Source organism: Halichoerus grypus, chromosome 7 (assembly GCF_964656455.1).
Source record: "Halichoerus grypus chromosome 7, mHalGry1.hap1.1, whole genome shotgun sequence".
Taxonomy (NCBI): domain Eukaryota; kingdom Metazoa; phylum Chordata; class Mammalia; order Carnivora; family Phocidae; genus Halichoerus; species Halichoerus grypus.
Window position 1 is genome coordinate 11,498,339 of NC_135718.1, and position 18,696 is coordinate 11,517,034.

Sequence of the window (18,696 nt, forward strand, 5' to 3'; positions counted from 1 at the left end):
CCCTCCCCGCGCGAGCTCCACCCAGGTCGCAGGCAGCGCGGTCGGCGGCGCCTATTTCCCGCCATTGTGCGAAGTGGAGGCTGGGGGCCCGCACGCGCCGCCTGCCCGTGGCCAGCTGCTCCTCGGCTGTCGCCGCCACAGCCGCCGTTCCCTGGGGCGTGGGGAGGCCGGGCGGCCCGCGCCCCGAGGCTTGCCGTGCGTGGGAGGGCGCGGGCGACCAGCGGCCGAGCCCCCGAGGAGGAGCCGCGGCGCGGGACGCCGGGCCGCGCCGGCCCCGGCCCGTCGGCGAGATGCCCTGCGGGGAGGATTGGCTCAGCCACCCGCTCGGGATCGTGCAAGGCTTCTTCGGTGAGTGGCGGCGCCGGGGGCGGGCCGCCGAGTTTGTCGAGCCCGGGGCCCGGCCCCGCCGCGCGGCCTCACGCGGGGCTCCCCCGAAGGCTCTCGCGGTCGGCCGGGCCTGCGCGGGCGGCGCTGAGGCACCCCGGTGCGGGTGCCCATGCCCGGGCCCGGGCCGCGGCTTCCCCCGCCGGCCGCAGGTGCCTCCCACCTGCCCGATTCGCGATTCGCGAGCGGCCAAGGTTACGCGGCCAGGAGCCGGCGGTCGGCCGTGATTGCCGGCCTCGCTCCCCTCCGTGGCGCACCGGGGGCCCGCGCCCCCCGTGCGGCGGTTCGCGGAGGGGTCCTTGAACCTTCGGGGACCCGCTGAGACGGGGCGAGGAAAAGCACTTTGCCTACGGGGAGCCTGCAGGATATTTCAAAACTTCCGGTGTGTCGGGGGAGTGCTCGCTCGGAGCAGAAGTTGGCTCTCACTACTGTATTACACACATCCTCTCTTTTCGAGATAAGATTGGGTATAAGAGCTTAATTTTTCTCTTACGATGACTTTAAAACCTGCCTGGTAGACGTCTCCTCTCGTGTCAGAGCTAGCAAGAAATGTGGAACTACTCAAACGAGCTCCTACGTAGAAGAGCTGAGAATGCTGCAGGCAAGCTTAGTAAATTGTAGTGCAGTTTATTTGTAAATGGTACTTTCCATGAGGGCAAATTTAGGCTTGTGTGTGGTTAACTGGTCATTTTGGCCCCCTCCCCCGTTCTTTTTGCACTTAGGAGTGGTGGAGGCAAACCAGGAGTCACTTAGGTTGTAGCACCTGGAGATAACTTAGCGTTGTAGGAGTGGCCTTAGCTCATTTGAAAACACCGTGGGATATTGGTGACATCGGCTAATGAGAAGCTAAATAGTCTCCAGCAGCCAAAATCAGTGGCGTGAACTCCATGTATTTCTTGTAGGAGGGACTCAGCGACTCTCTTCATTTTCCCTATAATTTGAACTAGTTTAGTTTTCTGGTTTCCCAGGCCGAAACTAGAAGCAGCAAATTAGAAGAAGGCGTGGGTAGGCATCCGGATTGTAGTCCGTGAACATTGACAACCTGATAAAGAAGAAATCTAAAACTATGTGTATGTATATTTTTAAAAAGGCAAAAAAAACCACTACTATATCCATAGGGTGCTTTGAGGAAGGGGCACATTTACCTCCACTAAATCCTAGTAATTGATGTTTACAAAGAATACTGGAGCCCATAATTGATGTCTAAAATAATGGCCCCAAAATGTGGCCTGAAGATTAAACTGCACAGTTGGTGGGTGTAGATGCATAGGTACTTTTTAGGGAAAATCGTCAAAAGTAAAAAGTTTTGGTGCTTAAGGGCAAAGTTCCAGTTACGGATATTTAGAAAATTTATTTATGAGAAATACCCCATACCTTAGTCTTGAAGGATACGAGATGATTTTATATTTGATGTAGTTTTGAAAGTATTTGTCAGATTTTGTGTCCTGAGTGTATGATCCTAAGGGGCACATCTCTTTATAGTACAGAAAGGGTATGTTTGGGTATAAAATGCTGGCTTTATGATATTTTGTAGATTTTGTAAATTGTGGGCACCTGGACCTTGTTGATGTTTCCCCACAGGATGTCTTCTTTTCCCATATAGATTGTGTTACAGAGAAGAAAATAACACTGCTTTGTAGTCAGATTTTTTTTTTTTTTTGGTAGAAGCTGTTCTGAAGTACGTATTTTTACTGTTTTTTTTTTTATCACCATGAATATGTTGAAAGCCTTTATAATAACAGCATTACAGGTATGTTTCTGTGAGATGTAAGTCAAGTGTTAAACTTGCAGATTTTCTTCGGTTTTGTAGTAAATTGTTTTAAATTGATTTTTCACCCAGATAGAGAAATGTCTCTTGTGGTTTATGGGGCCTTTCTTGGCTCCACCCCTACCTAGCTCTCAGACCTCATCATTGCATTCCCTCTCCTGTTGAACCATACTTTTCTTTCGGGAACGTAAGTTAGGTACTCCCTGCTTCGATCACTACAGGATCCTGCGTCCTGCAAAGGACACATGTGTTAACCTTAAAAATAAAACTGCCAGTTACTTTACCAGTAAAAATGGGTTTATTGGGAAATAGAGAAATTGCAATTTGGGACATGCAAGCTATGGCAAACCATAGACAAGTCCCACAAAGGAGAGGAACTTTATTTTACAGAGAAGAAGTTGGGATGGATTATTTTTGAAGGAAAGCCCATTGGAGAAAAGCAGGAGTTGAGGGTGATGCTGGTTTCTCAGTGGATGAGTTGTAGGGATAGTAGACTTCTTGTAGGAGATGCAATGTACATCTCACCCTCTTGGGGCCTGTAATTGATGATTCTTTCCTGTTGAAGCTTCTTCTTGTTAGGGGTCTGTAATTGATAGTTCTTGTAATTGTCATTGGGTGGTACAGCTCCCCTTTTAAGCCTCTCCTTGTAGCATCCCAGGTCCACTTTATTTATTTTTCTTAATTAATTACTTTTTAAAAAAATTTTATTTGCCAGAGAGAGAGAGCAAGCACAAGCAGGGGGAGCGGTGGGCAGAGGGAGAAGCAGGCTCCCCGCTGAGCAAGGAGCCCGATGTAGGACTCCATCCCAGGAACCTGAGCTGAAGGCAGATGCTTAATGACTGAGCCACCAAGGCATCCCTTTTTTTCTTAATTTATTTTTAAATATTTTATTTATTTATTAGCACTTGACATGCGTGAGCAGTAGGAGGGGCAGAGGGAGAAGCAGACTCCCCGCTGAGCAGGGACCCCCCCCCCCCCCCCCCCAGTGCAGGACTCCATCCCAGGACCCGGGGATTATGACCTGAGTCAAAGGCAGATGCTTAACCAACTGAGCCACCCAGGCGCCTCCTCCAGGTCCACTTCAATGAGGTTTCCCTTTAATAATTTCCACATAATACAAAGCAAGTTACTGAAAGAACTTGTTTCCTGGGTTCCTTTTGCTACATTTTTTACTCAGGGAATTCAGGGCCTGTATCTGACTTATTCACCAGTATATCCTCATTGCCTGGAATACACCTTGTACATTAAAAATGCTCAGTGAATATGTGCTGAATAGAGGCAGTGAAAAGACTGATTAATCAATCAGAAATGGTGTGAATTGGGCTGGTTACTGTGACCACAAGTCTCAGACTTAGGACAGTCCTGGTGGACCTCAGTGATTTCAGAGGATTCATGATCCTACCAGGTATGACTTATTTTCACATGCAAGTCCTAATTCTTTCTTCATCATTCAGGTAGGAAACTTTGAAATTCGGTGAGTGGCCAGTCATAACTACAGGGTCATAATTCATCTTTGTGAATCAATCTGTATTTTGATTTTGTATTTGCCATATTACAATTGTTCATATGTAATTTTTTTCCTGTAAGCCTTCATAAAATATCTTTAATGTTTCCCTTGGAGTTTCTAAAAAATTTTATGTACAGGACGTTGAGATCCAAAGGCTTAAATTATGATTTAGAAATACTTTAGTTCAACATATCCTTGTCGGTCTGTTATGTGCATAGTGCTTAGTCCCTACAGTGATGTTCATTTAGTGATCCACATCAAATCACTTCCTTTAAACAAAGGCAGGAATCTTTAAAAAAAAAAAAAGTCCTGTATGCTTTTTTCTCTTAATCATTTAATATTTAAAATAAATTTTCTTTACTTGAATTAATAACTATTGTTAATTTTGGAAAAGGAACACGTATCGACTCTGATTTCTTTCACTATTTTCTCTTTAGATTGTTGGTTGGGTCAAGATCATTATTATTGGTTATAGTCAAGGTACTTTGGTTCTATCTAACAACTAGACTAGCTCATGCAAAAGGCAGTGGTGTGTGGAGGAGGGTAGGGAGTATTTGATCACCAGCATTTTATTTATTTATTTATTTATTTATTTATTTATTTATTTATTTATTAAAGGTTTATATATTTGAGAGAGAAACAGAGAGTCCCAAGCCGACTCAGCACTGAGCACAGAGGCATGGGACTCAATCCCAGGACCTAAGATCACGACCTGAGCTGAAACAATGAGTCAGATGCCCAACCGACTTCGCCACCCAGGTGCCCCTTGATCACTAGTATTTTAGAGAATTTAAAGCAGTAGTAAAATTGACTAAAAGTCAGTCTGCTTTTTTATTGTCACCATGATTCTAGACAATTTGTCACCTTTTGTTTATACCCACCTTAGATCTCTCCTATCATCCTGATCTTGGTAGGCCACTAAAAAAAGGTACTTGTTATAAGGCTGTAGAACCCAAAGATAGGGAGGGTGTCTTGGCATCCCAAGAGACGAATCAGGACCTGGAAAGATAGCAAGAATCTAAGCAACTCTTGTCAGTTTTTTCCATTAGGCCACATTCATCTCTGTACATGAATTTAATTCTCTCTACTCCACAACTCCCAAATTCCCTTGTTCTCGGTTCCACACCAGATAGCATCTTTATCTTCATCCCAGATGCTAGGGCTAGAGAATCTGATTGGCCCAGCATGGAGTCAGGAGTCCACGCACGCACCAACAGCTATGGCCAGTGCGCAGAGTTATGTAGGACAGTCCTGACTATTGAGGCCCACACCTCAGCAGTGGGGCAAGTTCTCTGAGAAGAATGGATTGGGCACCTGCGGCAAAATGTATAAATATGTATATATGAATTTTTAGGTTATTAAATAATAACTTGCACATGGTTATAAAAAATAGCACAGTGGTATTAAATAATGAGTAAAAGGATGCTCTTTCCCCACAGAAGTAACCACTTTTGTTTCTGCTTTTAGTGCCTTTATTTATTTATTTTTAAGATATTATTTGTTTTAGATAGAGTGCGAGCACAAGTGGGAAGGGCAGAGGGAGAGAATCTTTTTTTTTTTTTTTTTTTTTAAGCAGGGGGAGTAGGAGAGGGAGAAGCAGGCTTCCCCACAGAGGAGGGAGCCCGATGCGGGGCTCGATCCCAGGACCCTGGGATCATGACCTGAGCCGAAGGCAGACGCTTAACCGACTGAGCCATCCAGTCGCCACAGAGGGAGAGAATCTTAAGCAGACTCTGAGCTGAGTGCAGAGCCTGATGCAGGGCTTGGTCTCAGGGCCCTGATATCAAGACCAAGCCAAAACCAAGGCTTGGATGCTTAACCGACTGGGCCACCCAGGTGCCCCTTTGTGCCTTTATTTTTACAAATGTTATTATTGAGCTATAACTCGCATAACATGAAATTAACCATTTAGAAATGTACAATTCACTATCATTTTCATCACCCCAAACAGAAATCCTGTGCCAGTTAGCCAATTACTCCCAATTACTCCCTCCTCCATTCTCTGGCAATTAGTCTACTTCTGTTTATGATTTACCTATTCTGGACATTCATGTAAATGGAATAATACTGTGGACTTCTATGTCTGGCTTTTCACTTAGCATAATATTTTCAAGGCCCAACCATGTAGTAGCATATATCAGTACTTTATTCCTTTCTTTGATTGAAAATAATATTCCATTGCATGGATATACCACAGTTTGTTTATCCATTCATTCATGGATTGGCCCTTGGTTGTTTCCACTTTTTGGTTATTGTGAATAGTGCTGCTGTAAACATCCGTGTGCAAATTTTTGTGTGAATGTACGTTTTCAGTTCTCTTGGTAATATACCTAGGAATGGGCTTCCTGGGTCATATGGTAATTTTATGTTTAATTCTTTGACTGCCAAACTGTTGTCCAAAGGGCTGCACCATTTTAAATTTTCACCAGTAATTTGTGAGGTTTCCAGTTTCTTACATCTGTCTAATGCTTGTTATTTTCTGTTGTTTTATTTGTTATAGGCATCCTAGTGGGTGTGAAATGGTAACTCCTTGATTTGCATTTCCCTAATGACTAATGATAATAGCATCTTTTAATATGCATGTTGGCCATTTGTATATCTTTTTTGGAGAAATGTGTATTCAGATCCTTTGCAAATTTTTTAATTGGGTTTTTGTCTTTATTGTTGAGATAAGTTCTTTGTATATTCTGCATACAATACTTGTCAGATATAATTTGCAAATATTTTTTACCGTGTTTTGGATTGTCTTCACTTTCTTGGTAGTGTCTATGTAAGTTTTTAAATTTTTTGTGCATAATACACTAATTTATGTAAAGGACAGAAAACAGAAAAACTTTCATAACATTTACTTGTGTAAGTTTTTAATTTTGACAAAGTCTGATTTATCCAGTTTATCTCTTTTCCTTTTGATTGCCATATTTAAGAACCCATTGTCTAATGCCAGGTCATAAAAATTTATACTTGTGTTCTAAGAGTTTTGTAGCTTGAGCTCTTTGATTCATTTTGAATTAATTTTTGTATAAGCTATGAGGTAGGGATCCAAATTCATTCTTTTGCATGTGGATAGTTGTCCCAGTATCATTTGGTTTTGGTTTATTTTTTACACTTGCCAGTTTATTAAAAAGGATATTATAAAGTATACAAATGAACAGCCAGATGAAGAGGGACATAGGGTGAGATCTGGAATGGTAGGTACCTCATGCTTCTATCTTCAGGGAACTGGGGTATGTTAGCTACCTCCCAGCAGTGGATGCAGTCATCAACCTGGAAGCTCTTGCACTATTTGTTGAAAAGACTATTCTCCCCTCAGTGAATGGTTTTGACACCTTTGTCAAAAAATCACTGGACCATAGATGTGTAGCTTTATTTCTGAACTCTCAATTCCATTCTGTTGGTCTATGCGTTCATCCTTATGCCAGTACCATGTTGTCTTGATTACTGTAGCTTTTCAGTAAGTTTTTATTTTTTTTTTATTTTTTTTTTTTTTTTTAAAGATTTTATTTATTTATTTGACAGAGTGAGACACAGCGAGAGAGGGAACACAAGCAGGGGGAGTGGGAGAGGGAGAAGCAGGCTTCCTGCGGAGCAGGGAGCCCGATGCGGGGCTTGATCCCAGGACCCTGGGATCAGGACCTGAGCCGAAGGCAGACGCTTAACGACTGAGCCACCCAGGCGCCCCTCAGTAAGTTTTTAAATCAGGAAATGTGAGCCCTTCAACTTTGTTCCTTTTTGATGTGGTTTTGGCTCTTCAGAGCCCCTTGCATTTCCATATAAATTTAGAATCAGATCGCCCATTTCTGCAAAAAAAAAAACAGTGAGCATTTTGGTAGAGATTGCACTGAATCTGTAGTGCTTTTAGTTCTTTTGATAATAGAGAATAGTTAAGATTACAGACTCTAGAGCCAGACTGTTTAATCAGGACCGTACCCTGGGTTTTTGGCTCCCTGGATCATTTTTTTTAAATACCTCCCTTTTTACTACAGAATTATTTTCAGTAATAATCATTAAATGAAGCCATATACAATTCTTAAGGTATTCTATATTTCAAAATAGTTCTGGACATTGCTTCTATCACCTTCTTCTGTCCCTTGTTCCCCCATTTTTGAATATTTTTTTGTTCAGTTCCACTGTATTGATGATGTTTCATGTTAGTGGGTACCACACAGGAGATTTGAAGATTTTTGTTTTAATTGTATAATGAATTCTTTGAATAAAAATAACTTCCCAAGTTCCTGCAGTACAAAAAAGAAACAATTGTCTGATAATTAATAAGTGAATTCTAATAGAACAAACAACTGCAAAAGACATGTTAGGCAGTTACCAAATTGTGCCACTGATGTTTATGTATTTTCTTGATTCATTCTTTAGTTACAAAGCAAATAACTGAGAAGAATACATTTCAGTATTAAATCTGTTATTCAAATTCAGTGAAATATTTCACGTATGAGCTAAAATTTGCACTTATACCTCTCATTTCACACTGTTTTATATATTAAACACAACTAAACACTCCCAAGTTACCTCACAGAAGATAGAATTGAGTATTCAAGTTTTGTTCCTTTATCTTTATAATCACCGTGTTGTTTATTTAAAATCTGTTGCATGCGTGTGGGACTCTAGATTGCCACACAGGGTTGGGGGATACTAACTGCCCCTAAGCAAGTTTGGACTGTTCTGGACCATTTAAGATTTACTGTCCAAACAAATGCACTTAACTGAGTCTTTGTTGGGACGAACTGACATCTTGACAATATTGAGTCTTTCTATCCATGAATGTGGAGTATTTCCCCATTTATGTGGTTCTTTAATTTCTTTCATCAGAGTTTTATAGTTTTCCTCCTACAGATCTAGTATGTATTTTGTTAGATTTATACATAAGAATTTCCATTTGGGCGATGCTAACGTGAATGGTATTGTGTTTTTAATTTCAAATTCCACTTGTTCATTGATAGCATGTAGGAATATGATTGACTTGTGTATATTAACCTTGCATTTTGCAATCTTGCTATAATCACCTACTAGTTCCATGAGGGTTTTTTTGTGGATTCCTTTTGGGTTTTGTACATAGAAACGTCATCTGCGAACAGACACTTTTATTTTTTCCTTCTCTGTCAGTATACCTTTTATTTCCTTTTTTTGTCTTATTGCATTAGTTATGACTTCTAGAAGTGTTGAAAAGGAGTGGTGAGAGGGACATCCTTGCTTTGTTCCTATCTTAGTGGGAAGCTTCTGGTTTTTCACTTGTTTTTAATTCTTCGATTGCTTTCCTTTTGAATGTAAAGGCATATTCTAAAATTACTTCTTCCCTCCAGCAACTTTAGATACTATTTCAGGGTTTCTGTTTCATAAGATGAGAAAATTAGTGTCTGTACAACCTTCCATTGCTTCTGTCTAGTTTGTGTCATTGTGTATTACCAAAGTTACAACACTTTAGTGTTTTATCTGATCATATTATAAAGGTCAAAAACCAGTGAACAGCATTTACATTATTATGATTGTATAATTGCTTTCCCTGCAGGACCGGCTAGTGTGTTTGGACCAGTAGGGAAGGAAGTATAATCCTGTCATTAAATTATTTTGCTCTAAGGACAGTGTTTCAAGAATCAAGGTCAAATGGTTTCTCTCACACTTCAGAGTTTACTATCAAGCTGTAATTTATAATTTTTCATCATAAAATAGGTTTTGCACTTTATCAAATACCTAGTTTTCTATCCCCTGAGATGTTTATATTTTTCTTTTAATCTTTTTTTTAAGATTTTATTTTTTTGACAGGTAGGGAGTGCATGCGGGGGTTGGGGGGGAGCGGCAGGTAGAGGGAGAAGGAGGAGCAGTCTCCCTGCTGAGAAGGGGGCCTGATGCGGGGCTTGATCCCAGCACCCTGGGATCATGACCCGAACCGAAGGTAGACATTTAACCCACTGAGACACCCAGGTGCCCCTTTTCTTTAATCTTTTAATGTCCTAGATTATATTCAAAGATTTTCTGATAATAAACTATTTTTGTATTATTGGGATAAGTACTGTTTGGTCTGTTTTTTTTTTTTTTTGAATACTCCATTGGATTCAGTTAACAGTTCATGTAGGATTTTTGCATCTTTTGTGAACTTTACTTCAAAGTGTGAAATTATCAGGACTTGGGACTTCATGGGCTTGAGAGGAAGGATCAGCAGTTTTTTTCCTCTCATATCGATATTAGACATACAGTGTTCTTTGACCAAATTGTGGTAACAGTATGAACTCTGCCAGTCTTGTGGCAGTTCTGGCAATTTATATTTTCAAAATGTATCCATTTCTGGGTTCCTGGGTGGCTCAGTTAAGCATCTGCCTTCTGCTCAGATCATGATCCCAGGGTCTTGGGATCGAGTCCCAAATTGGGCTCTCTGCTCAGCGGGCAGTCTGCTTCTCCCTCTGCGCCCCCCCCCCCCCCCCCCCCCGGTGCTCGGCTCTGTTGCATGCTCTCCCACACGCGTGCAAAATATAAATTAAACTTTTAAAAAAATGTATCCATTTCACCTGAATTTTCAAATATGTTAGTTTATAATTCATAATATTTCACACAGTTTTTAATATTTGTTATCTATATAGCATTTCCCTTTTTCATTTTGTTTTTCTACAGTTCTTTTAGTATTGTGTGCTGTTTGTATCTTGTTTTTACTTATTTGTATGAGTCTTTTGGATTTTCTTTGTTTTTATTCTGAACAGGCTTTCCAGAAAATTTGTCCATCTTAATGATTTGTACTAGTGTTTTTGTTCTCCATTTCACTGGTGTTTGTCCTTTATTATTTTTCTTATTCTTTGGATTTGCTCTATTCTCTTTTTCTAGCTTCTTAAGTTGAATACTAATAAGCTCATCCATTTCCATTCTTTCTTGGTACTTGATTAATGTATTCAAACCTGTAACTTTCTCTTTGAACACCACCTTAGTAACCCACAAACAACCCTGTAGCTTTCTTTGTTATCCACTTGGGAGAATTTCGTAATTACCCCTACAAATTCCTCTCTCAGGATTATTCATTAGTATGGGCTTCTTTGTTTTAAAAAAAATCATTGTAGGGGGCGCCTGGGTGGCTTAGTTGGCTAAGCGTCTGCCTTTGGCTTGGGTCAAGGTCTCAGGGTCCTGAGATCGAGTCTGGCATAGAGCTCCCTTCTCAGCAGGGAGTCTGCTGTTTCCTCTGTGTGTGCGCTCTCTCAAATAAATAAATAAATAAATAATAATCATTGTAGACATAAGCGTGCTTATATGTTAAGCTTTCCTTTTGTCATGAGTTCTTGTCACATTTTGGACAGAGAATATACACCTGGCATCTACTGAGGTTTCCTCTATAGTACATAGAACTTTTTGTGAATGTCACATGTACTAAAGTGGTACCCTGAATATTTATATTTATTGGAGAGCTTATTGTCTTCATACCTGTTGTATACTTACTTTTGTGTTTTATGCTTGATACATGTTTCTGAGAGGGCTGTGTTAAAAGTCTCTAATTGTGATTTCTGTTTAGTTTTTCTCTTTAGTTATGAAAGTTGTTCCTTTATGTATTTTGAGGCAGTGCTGTCAGATACATTATGTATTTTCTTGAGCAGTACTGTGTTAAAACTTATATTTGTATTATTGCATTTCTCTTTCTTATTGAACAGAAATTTGGCATTTTCACCAAGTTCTTCCAACATTTCATTCATACTATTTATTTACTGAGAACTATGCTTTCTTTGTGGATGTTCTTCAACTTGCCCTCTGAATTATTCCTCTAATTTCTGCCAGTTGCTTTTTAGGTTTGTTGTTTAATTGTTATGCTTGGATTTTTTTTTTTTTTCCATTGCATTCATGAGTTAATTTTGTTTCTTGGACCTCGGGTCTTCCTCTTTAGTGGATTCTTCATTTTAAATTAAAAAATACATACTTTTAAAGATTTATTTATTTTAGAGAGTGAGAGCACGAGCGGGAAGGGCCGTGGGAGAGAGAATCTCAAGCAGATACCACACTGAGTATGGAGCCTGACACAGGGATCGATCCCAGGACCCTGAGATCACAACCTGAGCGGAAACCAAGAGTCGAATGCTTAACTGACTGAGCCACCCAGGCGCCCCTTAAATTTAAAAATATTTTTAAGAAAGGTTGTGTGAGAAGAGAACAAGAGATACATCACACAATGATAAAAACAGTTTGCTAAGAAGACGTAAGTGTAAATGCACCTAACAGCAGAACTTTAGAATGCATGAAGTAAAAACTAATAGAACTAAAAAGAGAAGTAGAGAAATCTGTATTGGAGATTTTACCACTTCTCTTTTAGTAGTCTGCAGAACTAGTGAACAGAAAATAAGCAAGGATATAGAAAAACTGCACAACACCATCAACCAAGTATATCTAATTGCCATTTGTAGAATGCTCCACCAACATTAGCAGAATATTATGTTTTTTTCAAGTGTGCATGGAACATTCACCAAGATAAACCACATCCTGGATCATAAAAAAAATATTAACAGATTTTTTTTTTTTTTAAGATTTTATTTATTTATTTGACAGAGAGAGACAGAGAAAGAGGGAACACAAGCAAGGGGAGTAGGAGAGGGAGAAGCAGGCTTCCCGCTGAGCAGGGAGCCCGATGTGGGGCTCGATCCCAGGATCCTGAGATCATGACCTGAGCTGAAGGCAGACGCTTAACGACTGAGCCACCCAGGCGCCCCAATATTAACAGATCTTAAAGAGTTGAAGTCATCAGGTATGTTCTCTGACCATAATGAAGTTAGATTAGAAATCAGTAACAGATGACAAGAAAATTGAAACTCGTGGAAATATTTCTAAACAATCCATGGGTCAAGTCTCAAAGGGAATTTTAAAATATTTTGAACTAAAAATAACACAGCATATCAAAATTTGTGGGATTCAGCCAAAGATGTGCATTAAGTGCACTTATTAGAAGAAAAGATCTCAAATCAATAATTTAAGCTTCTACCTTAAAACTAGAAATGAAGACCAAAATAAACCCAAGTCACATAGAAGGAACTACTACAGATAGGTCAGAAATGAACGAAATTGAGGGGCGCCTGGGTGGCTCAGTCGTTAAGCGTCTGCCTTTGGCTCAGGTCATGATCCCAGGGTCCTGGGATCGAGCCCTGCATCGGGCTCCCTGCTCTGCAGTAAGCCTTCTTCTCCCTCTCCCACTCCCCCTGCTAGTGTTCCCTCTCTCGCTGTCTCTCTGTCAAATAAATAAAATCTTTAAAAAAAAAAAAAAATGAATGAAATTGAAAACAGAAGAAAAAAAATCAATGAAACCCAAAGCTGTATTTTTTTTTCACAAAAAGATCAATAAAATTCATAAGTTTATAGCTAGACTAGCAAAGGGAAAAAAAAAAAAAGGAAGACACAGATTACCAGTACCAGGAATGAAAGAGGAGATAACACCATAGACTGTATGGACATGGAAAGGATAATACAAGATAGCTCTATGGACATAAGCTCAACAAGTTAATGGAGTAATTCCTCAAAAAAAACACTATTTGTTTCCTTTTTTTTACTGTAACAAATCACCACAAATTTAGTTGCTTAAAACAACAAAGTTGTTATTTTACAGTTCTGGAGGCCAGAATGATGTGGTCTTACTGGGTTAAATCAAGTTGTCAACAGGACCACATTCCTTTCTGGAGGCTCTAGAGGAGAATCTTTTTCCTTGTCGTTTTCCAGCTTCTAGAGTCTACCAATGTTTCTTGGCTTATGGCCCCCTTCGAGTTCTTTTCTCATCACTGACTACTAGTTCTGTCTCACTTTTCCGCATTAAGTGCCCTTATGATTATATTGGACCCACCTGGAAAATCTCCCTGTTTAAGGTCCGTTGATTATCAGCTTTAATTCTATCTTCTACCTAAATTCCTCCTTTGTCATGTAACATATTCACAGTTTCTGGGGATTAGGATGTGGCCATCTTTTGGGGGGGGGGAGCATTATTCTGCCTACCACAATCACATGTTATCCACACCCACCCAAGATGAAATAGATACCCCTCCCCACCAATTCCCCCTCATTCCCCTGTCCCCCTAAGAGCCTCTGTTCTAATTTTCATTTCTATGAATTTGCTGATTCTTGGTACCTCATGTAAGTGGAATCCTATAATATTTATCCTTTTGTGTCTAGGTTATTTTAGCATAATGTTTGTAAGGTTCATCCTTGTTGCCTTCATTGTTTGACAGAGCACAAAGGTAATTCAATGGAAAAGGTTATTTTCAACAAAGATATTGGAACAATTAGATACTTATTTGCAAAAATATGAACTTTAACCAAAAATCTCATGCCTTATACAAAAATTAACTCAACATGGGTCACAGATCTAAGTATAAAACCTAAGACTATAAACATAAAAGTTACAGAAGTAAACAGAAGATCTTTGTCACTCAGGGTTTGGCAATGAGTTTTTAGACATGCATAAAACAAAACTTTGATAATCATCAAAACTAAAAACTTTCGTTCTGCAAAAACTACTTTTAGGAGAATGGAAAGATAAGCTGTTGACTAGAAGAATATTATTGAGAATCCTAGAGAAGACTTGTATCCAGAATATATAAAGAAAGCATGATGGTAATTAACCCAGTTGCAAAAAGAGCCAACATTAAATAGATGCTTACCTAATTCAGCATCATTAGCCACTAGGGAAATGCAAATTTGAACCATGATGAGATATTACACACCTATTAGAACAGCTAAAATTGGAAAACAGTGACAGTACCAAATTCTGTCAAGGATACAAACAGCTGGATCTCTAGTATGTTGCTGGTGAGAATGCAAAATGGTACAGCCATTCTGGAAAACAGAATCTGGAAAGCAGAATCTTAAAAATTAAATCATTCATTTACCATATATACCCAAGTGTCCCATTCCTAGGTTTTTACCTAGAGAAATGAAAGCTTATGTTCTCACAAAAACCTGTACACAAATGTTTCTATTTGTTTTGTTCATAGTTGTTAAACCTGGAGACAATTCAAATGTCCTTCAACGACTAAATGGAGAAACAAATTGTCATTCAGCTATACCATGGAATACTATTCAGCAATTAAACGAAACGAACCATTAATATACTCATGTGTTGGGATTCCCAGGATCACTTCTATCTTTAGAGATTCACTAAAGGATTTACTGTGACTCCGTACATATTTGTATTCAAGGGTAAGATTTATAACAGCAGCATAGTAAAGACACACAGCTGGATCATAAGGGAAGAAGAGACAGATGGAGTCTGGAGGAATCCGTGTGTAGGTCCCTTTATTCTCTCTCCCATGGGAGAATTCATAGATTGGAAGACTCAGTTTTGTTAAGATAATCAAGACAAACTTGAAGTACATAAGTACTTGATTTTAAGACTTAAGATCAAGCCATAGTGGTTAAGACAGTATGACTGTAGTATTAAGACGGCATAAAGATAGACAAATCAGTGTAACATAATAGAGAATGTAGAAATAGGCTAACGTAAGTACAGTGAGTTGATTTTTTTTGACACAAGTGCCAAAGCAATTCAATGCTAGAAAGAAAGCCTTTTAATTAATGCTGGAACAAGTGGATCTTTTTGGGAAAAAATGAGCCTTGACCCCTATGTCACAATATAAACAAAAAGATTAATTTGTTGTCAGTTACAGACCTAAATGTGGAAAATAAAAAACCTAGGAGAATATCTTCATGACCTTGGGGTCTGTAACTGAAAGAAAAACTTGGCAAATTGGACTTCATCAAAATGAAAAATCAAAAGAGTATTAAAAATACAGATTAGCAGAAAATAATGTGCCCTACATATATATCTGACTTAATAAGACTTATGTCTAGAATATACAAAAAATTAGTGTAATCATTGATGCCACAACAAACCCATTTTTAAAAAATGGGCAAAATCGTGAATAAGCACTTCACAAAAGAATTTATTGAAATGGTCAATAAACATGAAAGGTGTACAGTGTCATTAGGGAAATGCATATTAAGACCACAGTGACATACCAGTATGTATCCAGCAGAATGACTAGGATTAAAAAGATTGACAAGATCAAGTACTGGTGAGGTAGAACCAACTAGAAGCTTATACACGGTTGGTGAGAGCCTATATATTTTTTTCTTACTCAGTTCCCTTGACTCTTAAACTAGATCAAGATTGAGAGCAGTGGTGCTCAAATTCAGATGGCCAAGAATTCATAGCAAATGTGATAAAGTGATATATGTGTGCTAATAAGCAGGATTCTTGGTTTCAAGTGACCCAACTTGGTCCTACTTAAACTCAAAATGATGAATACATTATCTTAGGTAATCGAATGCATGAGTGGGTTAGGTCAGGCTCTCAAGCCAAATAATTAAACCGTGTCTACAGGAATCTGCTTCTCTGTTTTTCTCTGGAATGGCTTAATTTCGAGACAGAACTTAGTCATAGGGGCCACATGCAGCTTCCGGCACTGAGTGCTCTGTGTACTTGAATATCTGGTAGTGCCATCCTTGTCCTTGATTTATGTCTGGAATACGCTAATTCCTTATACCTCAGCATGTTTCAAGTCTACCGCCCTTTCAAGGCCCGGCTGAAGTACCACCGCCATCAGAAGCCCTCTCTCAGATTATTTGACCTGCATTCGTTTCTCTTCTTTGCTTTTGGCTGTTACTCTCTGTTCACCACTTTTCTTTGCTTTAAGTTCTTCAGCTCTTGATAACCTTACTGAACCTAGTGGAGTGCCGGACACACTGTAGGCTTAATAAATAATGGACAGTTATTGCATGCTTGATTTTTTTTTTTTATTATCTGTTGAGTCCTTTAATTGTCTAGCAGTACCAGATATTTGTAAGATGGCCTTAGGAAAATCCTGTCTGCATACACATACCTTACTGCCTCCCAGTCACTCTCTGATGGAGCTTCAGCATCTGTTAGGTGGCATGGTCATGTTTGTTTGTTTTTACTTTTCTTTCTTTTCCCTTTCCCTCCCCTTCCCTCCCTTTCCTTTCCCTTTCCTTCTTTTCTTTCTTTCTCTGCACCCAGTGTGGGGTTTGAACTCACCACCCTGAGATCAAAGTCGCATGCCCCACCAGCTGAGCCGGCCAGCCAACCCACCAGCACTCCAAGCGTGTTCATGTTCCTTACACAAATGCAGTCACAATAGCAGTGTTGGTGTGCTGTCGTGACTGTGTGTCAGCCTTTTCTTTAATACCCATTTTCAGTGGAAGCAAAAACACCCATTCTTTTTTTCTTTTGATCTAATTCAGTAATCATTTATTGGCACTCATCTAGTATAATAGTCGTTCTCAAACTTTAATGTGCGTCAGAATCACTTAGAGGGCATTTTATTTATGTCTTTATTTTTATCACAATTTGCCAATGGCACTTTATTTTTTCTTCTCAGCATCCTGTTCTGCAGCTTCCTTGGCCCTTTTTGCTTGCCCGGGCACCAGAGCCGAGCATGGGCACGGGCCATGTGAACACTGGCCAAACGCTTGCAGTCCTCCTCCTCCATTGTGACTGCGGCTTTCTCCTTCTCGTAGACATTCCATGTGGGCATGACTGGTCCTGTCAGCTGGGTAGCCAGTTTGAGGTCTTCAGCAGAGCTGTCTCTCTTCTTGGGGGCCAGGGGCTTCCTGGGAAGAGGGTGGGCTTGGGGTAGTACTCCTGTGGCGCTGCGTGCCAGCCTGCGGGAACGCTGCGGGCTTGTTCCACCTTCTTGGATCCACTGAGATCGCAGTGGTCTGTGCCACCTTCTTGTGGACGCCAGTCACTCATAACTCTCTTGAGCTGAAGCCCCTGCCAGCTTGCACTTTGGTGTAATGCCTCACGGTGGGGCACCTCACTGTGCCCCGGGGTCCAGACAGGGCCCAGGTGGATCTGTGGATCTTCCGTGCTGGCTGGTTGAACTATGTGGCCATGCACCGTGGCCAGTCCTTGTGCAAGTGGGGCTTCGGGGTCATGCCGTTCTGGCTAGGTGCCATGGCTGCTCCAAGGGGAGGGGACGGCCAGCAGAAAGGGACTGGCACTGCAAAGCCACTTACTAGGCATTTTAAAACATGAATTGCTAGGCCTCACCTCCAGAAAATCTGATTCGGTATGTCTGTGATGGGCTGAAAAATTTGCATTTTAACACCTACTCAGGTGATTCTAATGCTGGTGGTCAAGGAAACACACTTTGAGGACCAGTTTACTGGTGAACTTAACCCTCATTCCACATCAGAATCACCTGAGGAGTTTATTTCCCTCCATTTTCAGAACTAGACTTTGCTCAATTATGTAAAAGTGTTTGGAAGCCCTGCTAATAAGCATGGTGTTAGTGGGATTTTATGAGTATTTCTAACAATCAGCTCTGTAACAAATAGAGACAATTGCTTTACTTCACATCTACGTAGCACCTAGTGATGAATATAAATGGTGGAAGTATTGGCTAGCGATGTGGTTTGCTGGTTCTCCCAAAATAGGTATTCCTAATTCTGGCAGTAATTTACTTTGGTCTTGGCCAATTCCCATAATTTTTTTCCCCAAAGCCTTGGTTTTCTTACCTTTTTTTTTTTAAGGTTTTATTTTTAAGTAATCTATACACCCAACGTGCAGCTTGAATTTACAGCCCTGAGATTAAGAGTCATGCTCTACCAGTTGAGCCAGCCAGGTGCCCCAGTTTTCTTATCTTTAACATGACATTAAAAACACCTTTCTCATCATTTTGCAGTTATCATTGTAAGAGTTGTCAATGGATGCTAAATCTGGGGATTGGGGCAAGATCCATAAAAATTTTTGCATGGTCTTGAAGTGTCTTCAGATTACTTAATAGTTGCAAAGGGGGAAAAAGTAACTGTACTGTCGAGAGACTGGCTATCAATTTGACTGGGTGATTAAAGTGAACATCATCAGGGGTGCCTGGGGGGCTCAGTCGTTAAGCGTCTGCCTTCAGCTCAGGTCATGGTCCCAGGGTCCTGGGATCGAGCCCCGCATTGGGCTCCCTGCTCCGCGGGAAGCCTGCTTCTCCCTCTCCCACTCCCCCTGCTTGTGTTCCCTCTCTCGCTGTCTCTCTCTCTCTGTCAAATAAATAAAATTCTTAAAAAAGTGAAC

At 40.4% G+C, this 18,696-nt stretch overlaps 1 protein-coding gene and 1 pseudogene across 3 annotated transcripts in view; one reads left to right on the forward strand and one right to left on the reverse strand.

Annotated features, from left to right (window-relative positions):
• Nucleotides 1-18,696, forward strand: part of MCMBP (minichromosome maintenance complex binding protein) — a 46,927-nt gene continuing 28,231 nt past the window's right edge. Inside the window, exon 1 of one of the 3 annotated variants that reach the window (XM_078077061.1) lies at nucleotides 1-348. In XM_078077061.1, coding sequence (XP_077933187.1) covers nucleotides 291-348 — 58 coding nt within the window. In that variant the 5' untranslated portion in view covers nucleotides 1-290. The remainder of the gene's footprint in view (nucleotides 349-18,696) is intronic. The other 2 variants (XM_036123812.2, XM_036123813.2) reach the window with 2 other exon arrangements.
• LOC118555604 (large ribosomal subunit protein eL13 pseudogene) lies at nucleotides 16,580-18,296 on the reverse strand (annotated as a pseudogene).